The sequence below is a fragment of the Excalfactoria chinensis genome, chromosome 5 (genome assembly GCF_039878825.1).
Source record: "Excalfactoria chinensis isolate bCotChi1 chromosome 5, bCotChi1.hap2, whole genome shotgun sequence".
NCBI lineage: Eukaryota > Metazoa > Chordata > Aves > Galliformes > Phasianidae > Excalfactoria > Excalfactoria chinensis.
Window position 1 is genome coordinate 49,933,468 of NC_092829.1, and position 21,553 is coordinate 49,955,020.

Sequence of the window (21,553 nt, forward strand, 5' to 3'; positions counted from 1 at the left end):
ACCCTCTGAGTGAAAACAATGTTGCAAGCCTCTTCAAATATTGTAGCTGGGCAGGAAGAAGCTGCTTCTTGTGTTTTAGTCTAGTTTCTGGTTTGCTAGTGGTACTAATGTTTCCTTTTTCTGCCTTTATTTTTCTTTTTTTGGGGGGTAGATTGTTTCTGTGGTATTGTTCTTTTGTTGTTTTGTTTCAGGTAGGGACCAGCGTTTTAAAAAGGCACATAAATATAGGTATCAGCTGGAGTTACATGTGTCATTACAAGGAAAATATGAATGAGACTTGATATTTGGCTGCACCTGTCTTCTTAAGACTGTAAATGAAAGAGATTGAGTTATTTTCTTTGCTTCTCTGTACTTTATATTTTATAATACTTTAGGGATGCTTTTTCACAGGAAAAAAAAAAAAAAGAGAGAGAGAGAGAGAGACTTTGATTTTGAATAACAACCTTTGCCTTTTGCAATTAGCTGAATTTAACCTGACTGGATGTTTACATACACTGTTCAGGTTCAGTAACCCCTTCAGTAACACTCCTTTTTTGTTGCTGCACTGAGTGAAGGCAGGCAAAAGGTCTGAAGATCCTCACATAGGATGTTGTCCTCACAGGGATTCTGAAAGTAGATGTAACCAGCACAATTCTAGCATGTATGGTTTATTACAGACATAAGACACAGCATAACAGTGTTAAGGATCAGCTTTGTGGATGTTAAGTCAATAAAAGCTGTTATTCCTGCTGAAAACTGTGTGAAATAACTCTGTATCTACAGATTGTTGACTTTGCTCAGAGTTTTATTGTCTGATGAAGTAGAAGCCTGTGAACAAAGTACCAATAAAAATAATATTGGCTGCATGACAAACTTCATAATACAACACCATGTTCTTTTCTTGCATATAGATGCTTAGGATAAGCAGTTTATGTCCTATGTGATGGATATCCTTTTACAAGTCCTGTCTTCAGGTTGCAATGCATAGGCTATTCCTTGACTAGCAGATCATTCCTTCTCTTGAAGCTGTATAGAATCTCGAAGTGCAGAGTAAAATCTGAAGTAAATGCAAGAAACTTTGATTTGTTTGACATATCACTGACAACTTTATTTTTCTTTATAAAGCAAGATCATGTTTAAGACAGTAAGAACTTGTTTCATCATGTGGCTTTGTGCTGGTCACTTATTACTGTTAAGAGTTCATAGGTAGTGTTACAGTGTGTTAAACTAGTGATTGTCACTTTTGTTTGTGCTTGGAGTTTCAAATGTATCAGTCCTGCTTAGAGTACGTGGAATACAATGTTAGAACAGATGATTCAGTTGTTCAAGAAGCCTGAAGTAACACAAGGTGGCTTTATGAGTCAGTATTTCTATCAAGTCCAGCTTGATAATATTAAATAATGGCATACAAAATAGACTCTGTTCTTACCTGTATCTTAATAACATGCTTGCCAGTACAAATCAGAGGTGATTGAGCAGTATGTCCCTTCAGAATGTGGTATATGGGATAATTACTTTTCATATTGAGATGACTGTTAAGGAGGTGTCAGGGTGACAAGAGTTAAATATTACCCTTCCCAGTGCTGGGAAATCTCATGGAAAACCATTTGGGGTACTATGTTTATAGGAAAACTTATAAAAATGGGAGTGATTAGAGGAAAGAAAGAAAAAATATCCCCTTTGAGGAGAGCTTGGAGGACTGCAAGGAGGAAAGGAAGAGCAACACCTTTATTAATTTATTTGGGTGACACAGTACCCTACAGTAGTCAGGCCCCTAAGTGCCTGTTTTGCAGAAGAGTATAAAGAAGAAGAGCTGGGCCACTGAGAGAAGAAGGAAAGAGTACACCCTGTAACCTCATTCCTCTGTCCCAGGAACAAAGGAAGCATTCACAAGTACACCTTTCCCTTGTTTCACTTGTTTCCCTTGAGCTGTGGGTTGCTCCTTGCGCAGGCCGTGCACCTGAGACTCAAGCTAACCTTAGTCTTTGTTAGTAGGTTCTTTCTGGAAACTTTCATTGTTAAGCCTTCCTACTAAAGTTTGAGGCAAGCCAGAAATCTGAAGTTTTTCTTTTAGTTATGATTAAAAAAGGTAGGTGGGGCAGATAACAGCAAAGGAATGAAGGGAGCTGAAGGCTTTGGCATTCCGTTCTTAGATTAAGACTTTGTAGACATGTTTTTATCCTCAGTTAAAATCTTTAACCTGGATCAAAATACCAGACAAAGCAGTTCCAAAACAATGTCAAAAACACTGGAGATAGTCATGCTGTTAAATTTAGAGCCTGATATGAATTTCATTACTTATCTAAAATTGACACAAAATGCATATGATAGAACAGTCTCTAGCAGATAATGTGGCTGTTTCCTTCCTGCTTTGAGCAATTTGCCACGTTCATATGTGAAACACAGAAGCTCTGTGTGTTTCTGCTTGTATTCAGTTCTCAGCTATGTCCCAACCATAATTTTTAACTGCTGCGTCTTGCTGTGGTCGATCTGTTTTAATGAAAAAGAGTTGAAAATCAAAGCGCTTTTTACATTGCAAACAGTCTGAAGTTTTAAAATTTGATAACTGATGTGGATTATGCCAAGGCTAAGTGTTCTTCACACTACATTTTTTAAAAGGAACAAGAGGTTGCTTGCTGAGGATATTTTTGTTTTATATATGCATTATGAGATGAGGGACTTTTAGAAAAACTGAAAGTATCTCAAAAGACATTACTTCATAGCTGTACTTAAACTAGAGAGATTATAAACCTTGACAGTGCTTCACTGTGATTCAGCAACTTTAATCCTTTCTAATTTGAAGTGCTTTTGATTTAAGGCATCAAAGATAATGTATTTTACATTCAAATGGCACAGAGCATTATTTTGATAATCTTTGTCACAGTGTACTCGTTTTTACAGGAACAAGATCTGTTGACGTTCCCAAAAATGGTCAGCAGGAATGGTTCTGGGCTGGTTTAGCTTTGTTTGTTTCTTGTTTGTTTGTTTGTTTGTAGTGATTGAAGAAATTTTGGCAGGATTGATTCTAAATTCCTGTTTCTTTGTCATAGAACAGCTGTCTCTGGTGGCTTTGAAACAGTATTCTTCATTCTTAGGGTGTTGGGGAGAAGGCAGTTATTGCAGGTTCCTATTACATTTCATTCTGTTTATGCAGAATTATTCCAAGATAGTAATTATTTAGTCTCTTTTTAGTACTTAGTCTTTTTTTCTAAAGAAACTTGTTTGAAATCCTTCCAGAATTGCACGAGGGTTGCAAAGTTTAGAGTAAACTGGACCTTTCCTCAGGAAGGAAAACATTATCCAGATTAAAAAATGGTTCTTCTGTTGGAGCAGGAAGTGAAAAGAGAACCTTTCCAGAGAAGCTGGGAAGTTTCATTCGTCTTCTCTGCTGTTCATATATACATGTTTATGTAGCAGTTTTCTTCCTTTAGACCACACTTCTGACTGGTCAGAATAAGTGGATATTTCTTCATGTTTTTGTTTGTTGTGGCATTCAGCTGTCTCTTAGACCTGTAAGTTTTGTGTATCAACATCCACCATTGTATAATGGTGTGAATTGTTCTCTGTCTAAGCTGTCTACAGTGAATTTTGGGGAGGGACAACTATTAGCATCTTGATGAAAACTACTTTTTAAATATTGTTGCTGAAGTTCAAACAATTACAACCTCTGTTATGCTAAACTTAGTGCAATCTCTTCAGATATGTACAAGAAGTAACTGCTAAAACAGCAAACATTTGTTCTCAGAACTCTAGCAGAAATCCAGACAACCAAATTGATGAAAATCATTTAAGCAGCTGGAAGCAGAGGTGGCTGAAAACAAGGATTTCCAATTTGTGCCAAAATATCCTGCAAAACAGAAGTTCTGATATTCAGATTCTTCCATTTTCTGTTCTAGAATTCTATTTTAATAGCTGTTCTAAATTGTTTGCAAAATACTTCTTTACCTTGCAACAGTCTTGCTTATATCTTATTAATTCTAAGTAAAAAATGTGCAGTTGAATCTGGAATTAAAGATGCTTTTTTTTTTTTTTTTTTTTTTTTTTTTTTTTAGATTCTAGACTTGGAAAAGAATGTATTAATACTGCTGCAGTCTTGGCAAACAGTCCATATCAAACCATTTGTCTTTATTGGCTTCCTGAGATGCACAACAGTAGTGCAGCTGCTTTCATTTGAAAGCTGCAGGAACCTGAACCACTCTTCTGTCTTCAAATATTTGAACATAATATGTGCTCCTCATTCAAAATTCAGCAAGCATCCCTAACTTTACATGTCCATATTTGAATATGTAAGAGTAGAAGAGTCTACAATCTCTCTCCCTGTTAGTTAAAGCTCCTTTAAGAACAGTGTCAGTATTTTCCACCTCTAAACTTCCACTTCTCTAAAATTCAGATTTTAGCTATTCAATTTATTCTGTCTGCAAAACAACATTGTAGAGGTGACTGTCTTAAATAGCTTCAACACTTCGTGAAATGAAAATTAGCAGAATCTATTCAATCTTCATTTCTGCTGTTCAGAGCTTTTCAGTTAGCAGGGGGAATCTGCTTATTTTTGTTGTCCTTCATCTTGGCTATGATTGGCAGCAGGACAGAGAACTTGTTCCTTTATTTTACTTTCTGCCGCCACACTCCCTTTCTCCTTTGCTACAAATTTATGCATGAATACTTTCTTGGAAAACAGGAGGAGTATATGATGGAAAATTGCTTATTGGCACTGCAGTTGCCCAGCTCAGTAGATGCCATAATCAACCAGTGTTTTGCATGTGTGTTATAGGAAATAGGTAATCTTTTAAATAATGTGTGTTTTCTTACCAAATATCTGTCATGTTTAGAAGCTGCTGGAGATTCACGTGAATGCCTTGCCTTAACTTGTGGGCAGGATGGAGATCCTTTAAATTTTGACAAGTAAACAATATCAGGAATCAAAACAGCAGAAAATCCCTTGCTTGTTTCAGATGAAGTTTTAAATAAGCTGGCTATGTAAAATAACAGCATACTGTAGGAAAAAAAAACCCACAATTTTGGGAAGTAGAGTTTATTAAATAGGATTCTGCTTTCACCACTACCTACGATTAACATTGTGACATACTAAAATGTCTGTGGCAAACCTGGCCATAATAATACATAATAATGTAATCTTATTGGAATCAATTATACTCTTGCTGTGCTTTTCTGGTCTTTTTACATCTTTTCTTTCTTGCTTTTCCTTCCAATTTAACACATGAAGCCATATAAGATATAACAATTGTTTTTATAGTTACTTATGATATACTACTATATACACCAATGATGCTCTTCCATGCTTGTTTTGCTATTAAAGGAATTTGGTGCTGGAAGACCATCTCTTTATTTGGGCAAGTAATGTACAAAAAAATGAGATGCAAAAAGCAAAATCTGAAAACTATTCTGTAGCTAAGCACAGTCTCCTATTTGTTATGTCTAGTAGATAATAAACACCCTGCCTTCCATCTTTCCTGTAGTTCTTAATCTTCCTGTGAGTATCTTGAAAACAGCACTGTCGGGAATATGGAGGGTTCAGTTATGTATGGAGATTTTGAAATCGGGTTTGTTCATAAAATTCAGCAGTGTAGAAGGCATAGAAATGATTCTTAAGTGGGCTGTCTAGACCACTATGACTGGTGTGATAGTTTTTATTGCATATTAGAGAACTTTTAAGGTATGTGTGTCTTGGATGACAAGATACAGCTTGAAATATGAGTTTATATTGAGGAGAGCTGAAAACTAGATAGGAAATGAATGCTGAATACTTCTGAGTAACTGTTATTGGGAAAAGTTTGATAATCCCTTCTAATGATAGTAATACTTCTGAGTCATACTTTATATCATGGCATTGGGCTCATGGGTTTTGTTTCTTTACTGTGCAGAGGCTTTAATTGAAGATCTGCCAGTTACATCTCTTAATAGACTAGGATCTGTTAGCTGCAGTAAATCTGGATGTTTATTAATGGCTGTAAGGGACATCTGTGTTTTCCTTGCTGACAACTTCTCTGTTTTTGCACTGTTTGTTGGGCTGTCAGCTCCTGTACAGCATGGCTGTGACTACAGCTATGAAAGTTTTGATGCATTTTTTATAGATGTAGAAAGGACTTGAGAGGAACGCATCAACTCATAGAAGTAAGTGGCTTTTTAAAGACTGCCCCTCACTATATAAAATTAATGCAACTGAGGCCTGACAGTACTCTCATGCGTTGAGACAATCAGCTTTTGAATTCTTACTGGAGAGAGTCATTACAATAATCCATAGGTCAGCTAATGATGGTCAAAGAGAGGTGGGTATAAAAGAATATATTCTTTACCTTGCCTGGTGTTCATAGCTTCCAGTTCTGAGCCAGCTGCCATCCAGCGATGACTGCATAAATTTCAAAGCGATGTTGGAAAACTTTCCAAAAGAAAAGAAAAAAAAAAAAAAGGAAAAAGAAAAACGAAGTGGTTGAGATGAGCATTTTAGTTTTTGCAAGGAGAAATTAAGCATACATTTGGTGTGTTAGAATTTTTAAATTAGGTTCATATGCTCTAGGGTACGAGCTCGTTTTGCATGATGTTCTGCTACTGGAGCATGCCTTGCCTGGGCATTCAGCCCTGGCACTTACCTTACTAGAGTAGTTTAGGAATTAGGAGAACCAAATGGCGACACAGTGAATGTTCATTTTTGTGCATAAACGACTCCTCTATAGAGGCTGAAGCAATGTGACACGGATGATAGTAAAGGTGAACAGATAACATAGCTTTAATATAAACAGTAAATACAGTGACAAGCACTGAAATAAACTACTTCTTTGATATTCAGATGTAACTAATTTTGTCAAATGGATGGATTTATTTTATAACAAATTCCAGATGCAAATTCTTAAGTCACCTGAAAAATACAGTGTAGGCAGTGCAGACTGACCTGCCAGCATGCCTCAGCCCTAGCTGAAAGGATCTGTCAGTGGAAAGAAGGGACAGCAGTTTTCAGGCTCATTTATCCCTGGGTGTCTGATGGGATTTTGTGCTGTCTTTTCAGGACCAGTAGTTGTTGGCACATTTTTCCTCCTTGAGCTCTGTGGCTGGTTTAAACCAGATGGGCCACAGGTAATTAGTTTGGCTTCATGAAAACTGAGTGGGCTATTCCATGACAAGAACAGATCCCGTGTTTGTCTCTATTTGGAGAGCAAGTATTGCAAAGGCAACAGCTGGGATGGGATATGCATATTGAGGAAGAGTGCCAGCCCTCAGTGTTCTGCAAAAATTCCATTTGGTTCGCAAATCCTATTTTGTTTCCTGACCAAAACACAGCAAGTTTTTATTTGTCCGTCAGTTCCCCAGTGATGTGGAGCTCTCTTTATTTTGTGAAGTGACCACTCCCAGCTCTTTTGTATTGTGAATCTCTGGCACTCAGTTAACAGTTTTCTTGCTTGTCAAATTGTCTAGATTTCTTTATGATTTTAGTTGCCCATCCTGATCTAATTTGAGAGTTTAGTAGAGACATTCTTGCCATTGAGAAAAATAGAATAAAAAGTTGGGAATACTAATAAAATTAGGAAAAGTCATGCTTGTGTTGTTAGGATGTATTCGTTTTTGTTGTTCAATTTATGGTTTTTCTGGTGAGCAACTGACAGAGTCCTTACGCTTTCTGAAGGCATCTCAATTTTATAATTCCTGTTGTGAAATTAGTACAGCAGCTGAAGGCAGCACATCAGAAGGGCTGGAGATTTTTTTGTATGAATTTAGTGTGCATGGATAGTAGTTAATGGTGTTGGAAGGTGCATTATTCTAAGGCAAAATAAACTATAAGTCACTTCTGGTAGGAATTTAATTGAATGAGTTTTTAAAATCTACCAGTGCAGAAGTGTTAGCATAATGCTCCCAGACTACCTACACCATTAGAAAATTCTCCCTAATGTCTGCCTCAAGTCTGCTTGTTTTGTAATTTATAGTCATTTGTTGTCCTGTTCCAAGCATAGATTGTTGTCAGAGATAATCAACCCTTACGCTGAACAGGGAAGTCTGACAGCTGATGATCTGTATTCGAAAGACAATAGCTTGCTTGTTTGTTCTGTGCATCAATAAGCTGATGCACTACTGCAGGGACAACCTCTGGCCTGAATTGTGAGCCATTCATTCATATTTTTCAAAAACCTGGTCTGAAAATTTCAGCACGGGCCCTTTGACATTTACCATAAAATGTTCTAGTGTTTGTATGAGTTGTTTAAACGCTGTTTAAATGTTTGGTCTTTGGTTTTAGCTGGTTTTTCACATTCCTTCATTGCTATGTGCAAACATGAGTTGCGTTCTCAAATACACTGTACATCTGCTAAACTATAATCTGGAATGTGAATTCAGTAGATGAATGGGCAAAGCTACACACATTAACTGCAAGAAGAGTTTGGATTCCAGTAGCAAGAGGTACCAGCAAGACAGAGATATCACATAGCTTGTCATTGGGATATTGGCTCAAAATATTACAAATGCATAGAAATCAAAGAAGAAATGCAGAATTATGCAAAACAGTATGAGGATCACACATTTTCTGATCTTAACTCCAAGTTATCTCATTAATGTCACTTTAAGAGATGCAGGATCCTCTTTCTCAAAATGTTGATCCCTTCAGTGATGTTGGTACTCATCATGACTCCAACTAACTGTTTAACCATGTTAGCTGTAGGGCCAGTAATGGCATCCATGAAATAAGAAGGCTAAAAGCAACAGTAATTTTGTTTTAAAATGCACATGGTGCTTACATGATGCTGTCCCAGAATGGTAAACTTGTGATAACAAATGATAAGTTTTCATTTAAAAAAGCAAATTCTTTCACTTGTCTCTTGTGACTGAAAACTGATCATGTAAAATGACTGATCTCCATGAAATTGAACCAGAAAATATAAACATAAATGAAAAACAAAACCAATGCTCACGCTTTTGCTTTTTATCGGCTTGTTTGGCAATCCTGTTTGTTTGTATTTACCAAACTAACTGTAACTGTTTGCACAGTTAATAAAAATATATTCCCAGTTTACAAAGCCATATGTTGTCAATAAATTAGACCCTAAAAGCTGGTCAGTATAAATTCTGTGTTTAGATCTGTACTGCAGGCAGTGAAACGCTCCATTTTCCTGTAGTAGCTGTTGAGCATTTTAAATCCAGAGGAAGAGAATTCATAAACCAAAAGGTTCTCAAGATATATATACAATAATCATAATGCATATATTAAATTAAATGAAAAGCACTAGATGTTGGCTAGTAGTGTTCCTTCTTAGTGGTTTTCTATAGAGGAGCTTGCAAATATTACCTTACAGATGTTAGATCCATTTTAAACTTTCTCTCTTCCCCCCAGATATGTATCCAAAACAACATGATTGTCCATGAGAACAAAAAAAGGTGAGGAGAGATTCAAGCCTGCAAATAAAGAATAATTGAGATTTGGGGTGTATTATTGTTTAGATTTCTTCAGCTCTTGCAACTTTTTGTTCTCAGAAGGGAACTATAGAAAAAGAATGCAGTGATACAAATGCATGTATTTGAATACTAATCAAGTGCATTTTCTGAAATGCTTACCAAGTAAAGTGCATCTGTATAACAGCCTCGATACATTGCCTGCAAGGATGTGCTCACTGATGGAGAGAGGTCAGATCATGCTGTGCATTTTAAAGCCCCCTATCAGCTGCATGGAATTCAGACCATACTATGTATTCAATCTGTTTTCATCTGTCTGAGAATCTGTCTTTTTGGATAATCGTTCAGTATGGTCACGTTCTTTTCTGACAGCAAGGATTAAATCTATAATTACTGTTCAAGCCTCTGAACAGGAGTATCCTATGAAGGTCCCATTGTTGACTTGCCTGCTTCATCCAATACTATGGCAAGCACAGATTAGTTCTATTTTTATCCTGATTTCACAGAAAACAAGGTGTCTCTAAGCTTTATCTGTTCTGTTCTTCATCCCTCTGCAGAAGCTTATTTAGTATTTGACCAGTTTCATACAAAGTGAACATAGGGATAGAATTTTATAGTCACATCCCTGCCTCTTCATGGAATTGGCATCTATTTCCTCAAGACCAAGCAGTGAGAGGGCATTGTAGTGGAACATGCATAAGACATCAGATAATCTAGTTGCAAAATGTCCATAGAAACCAGGATCTATGTAGAATTTTTTTCTTTTCTTTTTTTAAAGTTTTGATGGTGGAGAATTACTTCAGTGAGCTGTCATCCTTCTAAGATTTTGGTGGAGCTAAAATGATGCAGAGTAGTAAGAGAACTGCCAAGAGGATTTTTACTGAGAAAAAAAAATAGTTAAGGATTTTAATTTGTTTATTCATTTAACTGCTTCATTATTAATGCCTAGAAGTGCATGCTCCACAGAGTAGAGATTTAGCTCTTTCTCGTGTTTACTGTAGAACAGGCTGGATGCAGAAAGAACCAGTGCATTTGTATTCAGTGATCATGCATTAACTGAATTCAGTGGTCTGTTCATAAAATGCAATAGCATTATACTTCAGTGCAGCTAACTGTGAGGAGCTATGAAAACTAATAAGATCTGTGGTGATGAAAGAGCAGAGAAGGGAAGATCTGCAAACAGCTGGTTTACAGAGAAAACAGAACTGCACACAACAAGAGAATTAAGTCATTACTGAGCAGATGACTTCTGAAATAAATGTATAGAGGAAACAGAAAAATCAATCAGCTTTCCATTATGAAGGACTATTCAGAGACATGAAGATAAAGAAAAGCTCTCCCTTATAAGAGTGGGAGAAGGTGAAGTAACCAAACAAGAATGCAGTTCAAACTTGCAGGGAATAGCATTCTGTTACAAGACCTTTTTTTCTTATCTTTTTTCATTTTGAGAGTAATCACAGTGAGACAAGAAGTAATTGAGAACGTAGATTCATTTGAAAGTAAATGAAATGGCTTGCATGGTTGAAGTATTTTTTTCCAGTCTCTCAATATGAAAGATGACAAAGTCAAAACCCTATAGAAATACTTATCAGTAAAATGCTAATGGGATTTTCAATACAAATGACCATATGCTATTTGCAAGGTGCAGGTCATAGAGATTCTTAAGCTATGATACAAGCTACCGTGCACTTAGGTTTGAAAGAACAGCGTAATCAAAAGGGACAGTGAAATTCAAAGCTGTGTATAGAGAAATGGCTAGAAAAATGAGATTTCATCTGAGCATCTGCAATTATGTACTGTGCTATCATCATTTTTTTATATGCATAAAACAGTGAGCCATCAGGAGATGCTAACAAACTGAAGGGAATATATGCAAATAAGAGCTGCAATCTCAGGGGAATTGTTGTTTCTCTCTTTCTGTATTGTCTAACAGGAATTTGTGTCAGAAGCCAACAAATGAAAACAGAGAATCTTAAAAGAGGTTTTGTACTGGGTCTGTCTTGGTTGGAGTTTGGTTTCCCCACAACACTCCATATAATGCTGTGCTCTGTATTTGTGGCTAGAACAGTGTCTGTCTGTCCCACTGAAGTTTTGTCTCGTGCTGAGCAGTGCTGGCACAGCACTGAGATTCTCTCCAAACCTGCAAGAGCTGGGAGTCTGGGAATGGGCAAGAGGTAGGGAGGAGACATAGCTGGGGCAGCTGACCCAGTCTGACCAGGAGTCTAATTCCATGCCATAAAACATCACATTAGCAAATAAAACCTGGGAAAGTAGAAAGAAAAGGGGATTTTCTTGTTCTGCAAATGACTGTCCTCACTATGATGATCACTATGCATATCAAGGCTGAACATTGCTTGCTAGTGAGTAGAGAATAATTGTTTTCTCTCTCTTTAATTCCACATGGCCTTTGCTTGTTATTTATTTATTTATTTTATTTATCTTTTCTCCTCTTTAATTAAGTAGTCCCTATCCCAACTTGTGAGTCTTCCCCCCTGCCTCCCTGATCATATTTTCTCCTTGTCTTATTTTGAGGAGTGGGGAATAAGAGGGTGATTGTGGTGGAGTTCAGCTGGCCATTAGTGTGAATATGCCACAACTTCTTAGTCAAGTGAAAAGTGGCTTGGCTAAAAATGGGAAGAATGGTTATAGAAACAAAGTTTGAAAAGAAAAATCAGTATCTTGGCCTAGGAAGTTAACCTCTTTGGAGCACACAGTGGAAGCTCTATCACCTCTCAATGAAACTGACCTGCCTTAAAGCAAAGCTATTAATATATCTTGGGTAGCTGTTGTAGTCCAAACAAGAACTGGACTGTGTCACCTCTTAAAAACGCTTCTGTCTCTTTAAACACTGAGTAGTTGGGGTTTTATTGTCAGCAGTTATTGAGTTTCCTAGTTAACTGTGTTGAACAATTGATGTAAGAATCAAGTAAGAACACTAGTGTGTCTGAGAAGAATGTTAAGGAAAGCAAATGTAATTTGCCTAAGATATTGAGGCAGAAAAACACTATCTTACAATAGCAATAAGAAGGGTTTAGTATAAGGTATTATAAGGAATATCCCTTTCTGCTTTAAATTTACTTCTTGAATCCAGATTGTTTCATATTTATAATATGCATTACATAATTACAGTATATTTGTAGACCAGCAGGACCAGGTTTTTTTTCCCATGCAGCAGATTTCTATTTAGTGCACAACTTCACTATCTTATCATGTACATTCGCTGTCTTATCCAGTGCAATCTGCATGTGAACTCAAAGATAAAGAAAATGAAGTACTTCAGAGGTCAGGGTTACTTCCAAGCAAAGAGACTTTGCAATACAGTAAATCATCTGCTTTTCTTGCCAGTTGTGCTCATGTATGTGCCTTCTGTCCCTTTGCATTTGTGTTGCATGGATAATAAGCAGAAAAAAATCACCAAGGTTTTAGTCATCTGCCAATAACCAGGTATCCTTAGTATGTATCTTATATACTGTAAGGAAGTGCTGATGGACTCTGCCACTTTGCTGAGAATTTTGGAAATGGTATTTAGAGCTTAATAGAATGAAAGACATTTGAGTTACATTAAAAACTTTTTCTCTCATGAACTACCACTGTATTTTCTGTGCTGTCTCGTGACTTTCTTTGTGCTGGTTTTCTCAATGACGCACCCAGGAGAACTTATCTGCCTTCAAGTTACGGATTAATTTAGTGTTTGGAAAACCTTAAATCAGAAGAATAATAGCTGTACAAAAATAGTTATTTTTATTCTTAGGTACTTTTTTAAACAGCATCCATGAAAGGGCAAAACATCTTCCTTCCTGCCAGATTTATTCTAAGTTGGAAATTTATGCCCTTTTTTTTTTTCCCCCCCAAAGGGGTTTCCTTCGTAGTTTAAATAGTTTGGTTACAAACTTGCTTTGCAGAAAACAATGACTATATCCATTTTAACCTCTTTTTTTCCCCCACGTTCCTTGACAATACATATGAAAAGTGGATACATTACTTGCCCTCTACACCCAAGTTTCATTAAAATACTACCAAGCTTAATCTATAATGGAATCTAACTCACTATAATATCTAATGCACATTATAATTACTTTTTATGCTTTTCCTGTCATGAGTAATCAAAATCAATTTACTGAAAGTGTTTTTTGTTGGGGTTTGCACTGGGGAATTGCTTCGCCTGCAGGCATCCAGGTTACCATGACATTATTTCAAAAATGTCCTTCATTTTCTTTACTTTGGAAAACAGCTGTAGCTTGCAGTTGCAGCAAATTGCAAGCAGATCACTATCGAAAAAATTAGGGTCCACCAATGGGATCCAGAAGTGAACATTTATTTTCATTTGTTAATACCTCAGAAAGAAAGGGTAGGAATTTCTATTTAAGGTGACAAGTATATCACTGGTTCTTAAAACCTGAGCCTGCTAGAACACTGCTATACTTTGTACTAATTAGAACTACATATTCCAGTGTGTATTTGGTCTCATTCATTGACCTGGCATGCAAATATCATTCATGCTTTACTCACCTATAATATGACATATGTTAAATGATTTATTCTGCCCTACTTTATAACCGGTACTCTGGTAACTACTTTCCTAAAGTGTCCTTTTAAATTGATAAATGAATGTGGTTATGCTCTGGTGATCCATTTAGCACATAATATCGGATGAAGAATTTAGACACTGATCCAAAAGTGATAAGGGTCAAAACAAGTGATTTTTTTTTTCTATTTTATTACTTGCATCTGTTACTGAGCATCTGTTTGGATTTTACAGTTGAGTTGGACCATGAGCGGTTTTAGTCTGTATTTTGTCTAGATAGGGATCATCTCCTAATTTCTAGGTAAAGTTATGTCACTGGGAAGTTGTGACGTCTTCAGTACCTTCCCTTCTATTCTCAAGTGTTATCTCATGCATTCCTGTAGAAGAGTCTTTAGCTGTTAAACTATTTTTTCTTTGTAGCATTCCCCTACAAACCCTGCTTTCCCAGGCTATTTAGGATAACACGTAACTTCTCTACCTGTGCCTCAGAGCCCTCTGGCTGAGGGCAATGATCTCCTTGCATTTTTGCCATGTGCTTCCTTTTGTTCACTGCTAGTTTTATGTTTTGAATTCTTGAAATGTACTCAGAACTTATGTGCAGTAATTAGTTAGATTGAATGGTTAAAGCAAGTCAAGTGTTTCTACAAATCCAAAAATGTCAAAAAGACAACCTTTTACCTCAAGAGACTAGATTTTGTAAATGATGAACAAAGTTCTTGGTTTGTTTCTAATTAAAATAAATAGGCAGAGAGGGTTAAGAGTTCATACAATGGTATACTGAAGGCATAGCTAAACTTTTGTGTGATGAAGGTCACAGAGTGGAATTTCCTCAAACTGAGGGCAGAATGGGTTCATTCAATTTCATAGAATTGCAGAATGGTTGTGATTTGAAGGGATCATAAAGGTCATCTAGTTGTAACTCACACGCTGTGGGCAGGGATGTCAGCCAGGCTGTGAAAATAATTTCTCTTTCTGGTGTGTGGGTTGTCTTTTTTTAATTATTTGTTTTTTTTTTTATTTTGTTTTAAAAGGACTAACCAGCCAGGAATGTTCACAAAGAAAGAATTTGATCAGTTGGCATCAGCAGTAGACAGCTTCAGTCTCATGACATATGACTACTCAACACCACAACGGTAGGACTCTAACACTAGAAGAACAAAACGCTGAAGTAACTGATTCCTATTTATGCCCTTATGAAATCTACAATGCAAGGTTTGTCATTTTTTAAATTTTCACAGAGCGGATCATGTGTATTAACTGTATCAGAAGCTTTGGATTAGTAATTAGAACAGTCAATTTTTGAACCAGCTTTGGGTTTAGCTGCAGTGAAGATTTGGCACACACTATTTAGAAGGCTTTGCACCTGAGCTAACTAATTATTCTTTCACTGGTACTGTTAACACTTGTTTCCAGGTGAATTTTTCACTTCTAGTTATTTGACACAGCTTTGCACAATGGTACCGAATAATCCAGTACATTGCATTATGGAAAGAATAGCTTTAAAGCTCAATTGACAGCTCACTTGTCTGCTTCCTCATGAGGCAGCAGAATGTGTTTTGACAGCACTGCTGATGTGATCACAGTTAAACATGTTTTTACATTCTTCCACTAGTCCCTCCTTTGTACTTCTACAGCTGTTGTGCAGCAGCTCAATGAACCAGTCGATCTAACTGAAAAGCAACACAAAACTCTGCTCTTTTACGTGAATATTAATTTTCAGGAACTTACGATTTTTATGTCTTTGGAAGTGGAACAGCAGTCAAGTCAAAAGGTCCAGGTCCTTAAACTCAGGCTTTTAACATCATTCTCCAGAAGCGTGGTTCGTTTCATGCCCAAACTGCAAATAAAGACATGCACTTTGACTTCCAGGGTGATTCTATTTATGACTGTCTATGGTTAACATTTGTGGTAAGCTGGCAGATAGAAAAATGCATCTATTACATCACTAAAACCTCTACCACCTGTAGTATTTAGACAGGTTTATTTCAGAAGAGGCTAAATTCTTTTCTATTAAGCTTACTTATCTCTTTCTTTTTGCTTTCCCCAGACCTTTTTCTAGATCATCAAGCCTAGCACCCTAGGGAAAAGAAACATATTTGAAATTAAAACAGTTATGTTACCCTCTTCTGCTGAAATATGCAGCACAGAGATAGCCACTGTAGTTTTCCTCTTTGTAAATCTAATCTCTATGAAGATGAGATGCTAAGGATTTTCATACAGACTTGTCAAACCTATGTAGAACCCTGGATGCATTTAGAAATACACTATACTGTGTGCTACCATCTTTCCTGCATGGTGAAACTTCACCATAATTTATGACTTTTTTTTTTTTTAATTTTTTTTTTAAACTAACTCAACAGACCTGGTCCAAATTCCCCACTGCCCTGGGTACGAGCCTGTATTCAAGTACTGGATCCTGATTCAAAATGGAGAAATAAAATACTTCTAGGGCTAAATTTCTATGGAATGGACTATTCTGCTTTGGGAGCCATGGGGGAACCAATCCTTGGTACCAGGTAAGACTTTTCTCAGTAGTACTTATGTATGATATTCTCACAAACTTGGAAATTTGCGATCATTTATGTTTAAAAGTATGTATGTGTTGATAACATAGCTTTATCTATGCAATTTCTATGGCATTGCCATTTCTATGTATGAAGAAGTGGTTCGCTGATTACAGATTAAGATGAGTTTTTTGCTGTACAGAAGTATAGATAGATGGAACTGGTATTCTGTTAAAATACCAATAGGAAAAATGGTTGTGTCATTTTCCTCTACCTGTGTTATAGATCTGGTTTGTCATCTTTCTATTAGCGTTTTGCTATATTTTCTTTTTTATGCTTTATTTCACTTTAGGTTTCATTTAGTTGACCTACAGATTCTTTTCCTCTCAGTTCCTGAAGTTGTTACCTATTACTTTCAAATTCGATACTAGTGTCAAACAGCAACAGGCCACCAAATTTCTTTTGAGTAGAGAAAGCTGGAGTAAGCCCACCTGGAGACAAAAATCCATAAGAGGATAAAGGGATGTGTTTGAAAGACAGACTGAAATTTTATATTGATTCTCCAAAGATAATGGTTGTTTTAGTTTTAGGTAGTAGCCAAATAGAGTAAGCAGCTTCATAGAAACACAATAAGGGTACAGTGCATGAAGCCAGAAGACAAAGCAATAAAACCAATATGAATTTGGCAGGGAAAATAAATAAATGAGACTTATTCAGAAATTTGATATTAATTTCTAAAATAAAACCAAGCCTTGAAACACATGAGGTGACTATTCTTATTTTTGCTCATGGATTACTAAGTACTTTACACCTATATAGTTCTGTATAGTTAAAAAAAAAAAAAGTCTGGCACTGAAATATTAAGGGACAGACTGTATAAGGTAAAGACATTTTTATGTTTATGCCTTTGGTTACACAAACATTTTTGTTGCCATTTAATTTGGCTCTAATGTCCTCATGCTTTATCGTGGCCATTTACTCTGCCATAATCTTGGAGACACAACTATTTACTTTGTGGAATTGTCTGCATTTCTGGGTAATAGAAAATGACTACTGCGTGAGGGGACAAAAGCCATTGTCTGCAGTGGAAAGTATACAGAAAACATTTTAGAATGGCTTCTTTGTAGTTAGTTGTAGTGGTTAGACAGAAATACTAAATATTCAAAGCTTCGTTGATTTGCAATCATAACTGTGTAAGCTCAGCACAATTAACGTAGCTCTGCTGTTCTTTTGCAAGGCAGAAATGTTGCATTATCTAGCAAAATAGGTTCTTGGTGTTTACTGAACCACAGCTTTTGCAATGAAGTTTTCTTTTGAAAACAAATTACACGCTGTTGTGGTTTCATCAACTACTCTGGACTGTATTATAGAATTATTTTGTATTGGTTTTTAATTAATGACAATAAAAGTCCCCTGGCTAATAGTCATCTATGACTGATACATGGTATGAAACAGTTTTATGCGAAGAGCAGTCCTGTTAATGTGTTCCTTATTGACTGACCCTTTATGTACATTCACTACAAGCAGTGTTTTGGACAAAGTCTCTTAAGTTCAAAAATCAGTTTGAATTTCTACATGAAATCAATTAGTTTTCACTATACTGCCCTACCCATTCAATACTTGTCAGTTGTTACGTTTGTATTTCCAGAAATACATTTTCGGCATGCACCCTTGTGTATTAGTCTTTAAATTACATGTTATGTAATTAAATAAAACAGGTTTAATGAAAACAGTTTCAAAGTAGATCAAGCTTCTGAATTAAAGCAGAGGAAAAAGGGGTTATTGCTGGGAAATAAAATTTCTGCCTCTTAATTGGTAAAGGATGGTTGTAAGGAAGTCTCAGTTTCTAGTGTCTGTGAGTCTTGGAAAGCTATCAGTACTTATCAGTGACCCTCATCCTCCCTTCAAAAAACAAACAAAAAAGCTTCCTCCTTATTCCATTAAGAATATTTCATCTAAGTTTTGGTTTTGTTGTTTTTTTTTCCTGTCTCTGAATAACACACAGTTGAGGCATGATCCTATTTTCTCATTCTGTATCTGCTTCATACAATATTTAAAAAAAAAATAATATATATATATATACATATATATATATATAGACTTTCAGTGTAGAAGCAGGGGACTTCATTATTTATCTTTCTTACCTTCATGCCTTAGTGAATTTGAGCTTCTACTTTGGTGCTGACTAAATGAAGCATTAGACATGACCTGTAGAAAGTGTGAAGGCTAGAGCCTGTGCTTCCTTAAATCACCCTTCCTATGTTGTAGGGATATGATGTTAAGATAAAGCACTATTAATAACAGTACAAATAAAACAACTCTTCAGCTAAGTGCTGAATGGAAGTATCAACTTTGTCACTGTAGACGTTTCCTTAGGTTTTTGCATGTGAAATTTATTGCACATACAGATCTTGAACGGGCCAATGCTTAGAATTATTATTTTAGCTTATACATAGAATTACATGAAGAAAGACAGAGTGCAGAAACCTTTGTTGGTCGCATTGTTTCTGTTTTTCTTCCATATGGAAAGTAATTAAATCACGGAAGGAGGCTCTGACTGCAGGTAGATTTAATTCACCAAATATTTTTAAACTGCTAGGTACATATAATAATTTTCAATAGAACTTCTATTTCTATAGCTGTGTTTTTTATTGCAGAATTCATCTTAAAAAGTAGAACTACTTGGTTATTTTGCTGAAAATACAGCCTTCCCATATAATATCCTTTTTCTGCATATACAGTATTGAAAGCAATATGCTTGTGTTATGTGTCTGTGTATGTATAAAAATCAGAAGTAAATGACAAGAAAACAATTATTATTTTTTTTTGACAGCACAATGTAGCTTTTCTTTGCGAGTTGTTACAGTAGAAACTACTGCTTATTTTTGCCATAACAATGTGTTGATCTTTGACTTGCAGCTCATTCACAAGTGCTGTTTGTTAATACAACGAAGTTTGTCTTGGAGATTGTAGCACATTTTTATGCTTTAATCTAACAAGTACTACTGCAGTTTGGCTGCAGGGAAGCTACATTCCCATGTATATTTAGTTCTGATGTAGTTCGTATAAAACGATAAACTGGAACAAAGGTTGTATGTTTGTGATTCCCCATATCACCTCTAGTGCTTCTGGCAATGTTTACTGCCCTCTGGCTATCAAGAATCAGGTGTCTGAACTGCTAAGATACATTAGAACTTACCACCACAGTAAAATCCTGTCAGAACCTAAGCAGCTGATGTGGCTGACTTGCTAGTCTAATGATCGGTTTGTTCCAGTCTGTCCTCTATTGATACTGCAACCTGACAATATTTCTTCCTTAGCTCAAAAGCATACATCTTGGATAAGTAATTCTTCACTCTCTCCCAAAGCTGGAATTGTTCAGCTTTCCTGTAGAATCTTTAAACAGGAGTTTTTTGATACCTGTGTTAAGTCAGCAAGCCCCTCAATCTCACAAACTTTTACTTTCCTTTAACTTTTCCCCCTTTAGCTATCTGTTCTTCAGAATCTGTCTTAATCATTGGGATATTACATTTCAATTGCAATAATATCCACTGTTTTCTTATAAGAGGTTAGACAATTAGGCAGTGGTGTTATCCATTCCATGCTATCTAAAATACATACCCTTTATGACCTGGACAAAACAGGAGCTGATAAGGTAGCTGTGATTTAGAAGCCATGTAAATCCAAGGCTATCAGATGACAATGCTATCTCTTATGTTTAATAAATCAACCTTAGTTATTGAGCACATCCCTGCAAAGTTTTTATCTATTAAAAACACAATGTCCTTTTTTATACGGTGCCACAAGAGGGAAGATACATCTCCGTTCTACCTGGCTGTAGATAACTTAAGAATATATTTTGCATTCAGGCTGCTTTTGTTCCAAATGTAGCTGTTGAAAGTAGATATGTGAATAACTCCATTGTTGTGAGACAATGCTGTCTGTGCTTAGCTTTTATTTAAAGGAATCTGAAAAGGGATTTTTATGTTAATTTTTAAATACTTAAGAAGATTGATATAATAAATTGCCAGTTGAAGCAAGGGAGAAACTAATTTGACAACGCATTGTGCTATTTAGAGATGGAAAAATAAGATGACTTGTTATGTGAGGATGTTGAGCTCTACTGAGAATTTATTGGCTACATTCCATTCTCTAAATAGCAGGTAATAAAAAGTACTTCTAAACAGTTAGTGATGAGCTTTTTACCCCGAATTACTGCTTTTTTAAAAAATCATTATTATTTATTTATTATTATTATTAGCAGCAATTTCTTAGTAACAATTTAAGAAGATTTGGGTCAACTGTGACTCATGAATTTCTCATAGAAGGTACCAAAACACAAGTTTAAGGGAGGCTGTCACTCTTGAAACTTTCCAAGGCTTTTACACCATTTGACTTCCTGCTGTAATTCCCTCGGGACTTGTACTACCTCCTCACATCAGGATTTTGTCTCCTGATTTAATCTGTTTTACTCATAGTTTATGTAACTTCAGGCAGTTACTAATATTTCAAATAAACTGATGTTCCAGTGGGAACTGTGGGTCTGAACATCCTCTTGATCTGTTATACACTTATCCACATCATTAGAGATACTGTTAAGCTCCTCCCTAAATTGCAGCACTGGGGACAGTGTTTCAAGAGATTTAGTCTATTAAATTTCCACTGTGACACTGTGGCTTCCATGGCATGTCTGTCTCTTCCTCCCCTGAAGAAGGGAAGGTGAGTTAGCCCAGATAAATTAGAACATTTTATGAAGTGAAATTACTGTATGTCAGCTTGTCCAAATAGTAAACATAACTGCAATGCAATGGAGAGAACAACAATAACAGCAGAGTAGCAAGGCCCTAGGCTGCAGCAGGTAAGAACTTGCTCAAATGCAACAGCCGTGGACATAGAAATAAATGAAGCTACTTACCTTCAGAAAGCCTCAGATAGGCAGGAATCCTCAAAGAAATCACCTGTCTCCACTGCCAACTCTTAAATGAGGTCTGGGATGAGGGGAATCTTGGCTCCACCTCTTCCAGTCACTCCAGGTGCATTTCAGACAGCTGTGCTCCCCTGGGTTGGCCCTGCCTTCCCATCAGGTGCACAATCACTGGTCAGGTCTTGACTTAGCATTTCTGCTCCAGTTGCCTTAAATACCAAGTTTTTACAA

The 21,553-nt window shown here is 36.3% G+C and overlaps 1 protein-coding gene and 1 long non-coding RNA gene across 7 annotated transcripts in view; one reads left to right on the forward strand and one right to left on the reverse strand.

Annotated features, from left to right (window-relative positions):
• CHID1 (chitinase domain containing 1) overlaps positions 1–21,553 on the forward strand; it is a 104,118-nt gene that overhangs the window by 22,840 nt on the left and 59,725 nt on the right. For all 6 annotated transcript variants that reach the window (XM_072339178.1, XM_072339181.1, XM_072339177.1 and 3 more), the window contains 2 exons: positions 14,926–15,027; positions 16,255–16,410. In XM_072339178.1, the coding sequence (XP_072195279.1) occupies positions 14,926–15,027; positions 16,255–16,410 (258 nt within the window). The remainder of the gene's footprint in view (positions 1–14,925; positions 15,028–16,254; positions 16,411–21,553) is intronic.
• Positions 6,293–21,418, reverse strand: LOC140253537 (uncharacterized). Its single transcript, XR_011903879.1, has 3 exons — positions 21,314–21,418; positions 15,623–15,731; positions 6,293–6,376 (listed from the first exon to the last, which is right to left on the reverse strand). It is a non-coding gene; the product is annotated as an uncharacterized lncRNA (long non-coding RNA).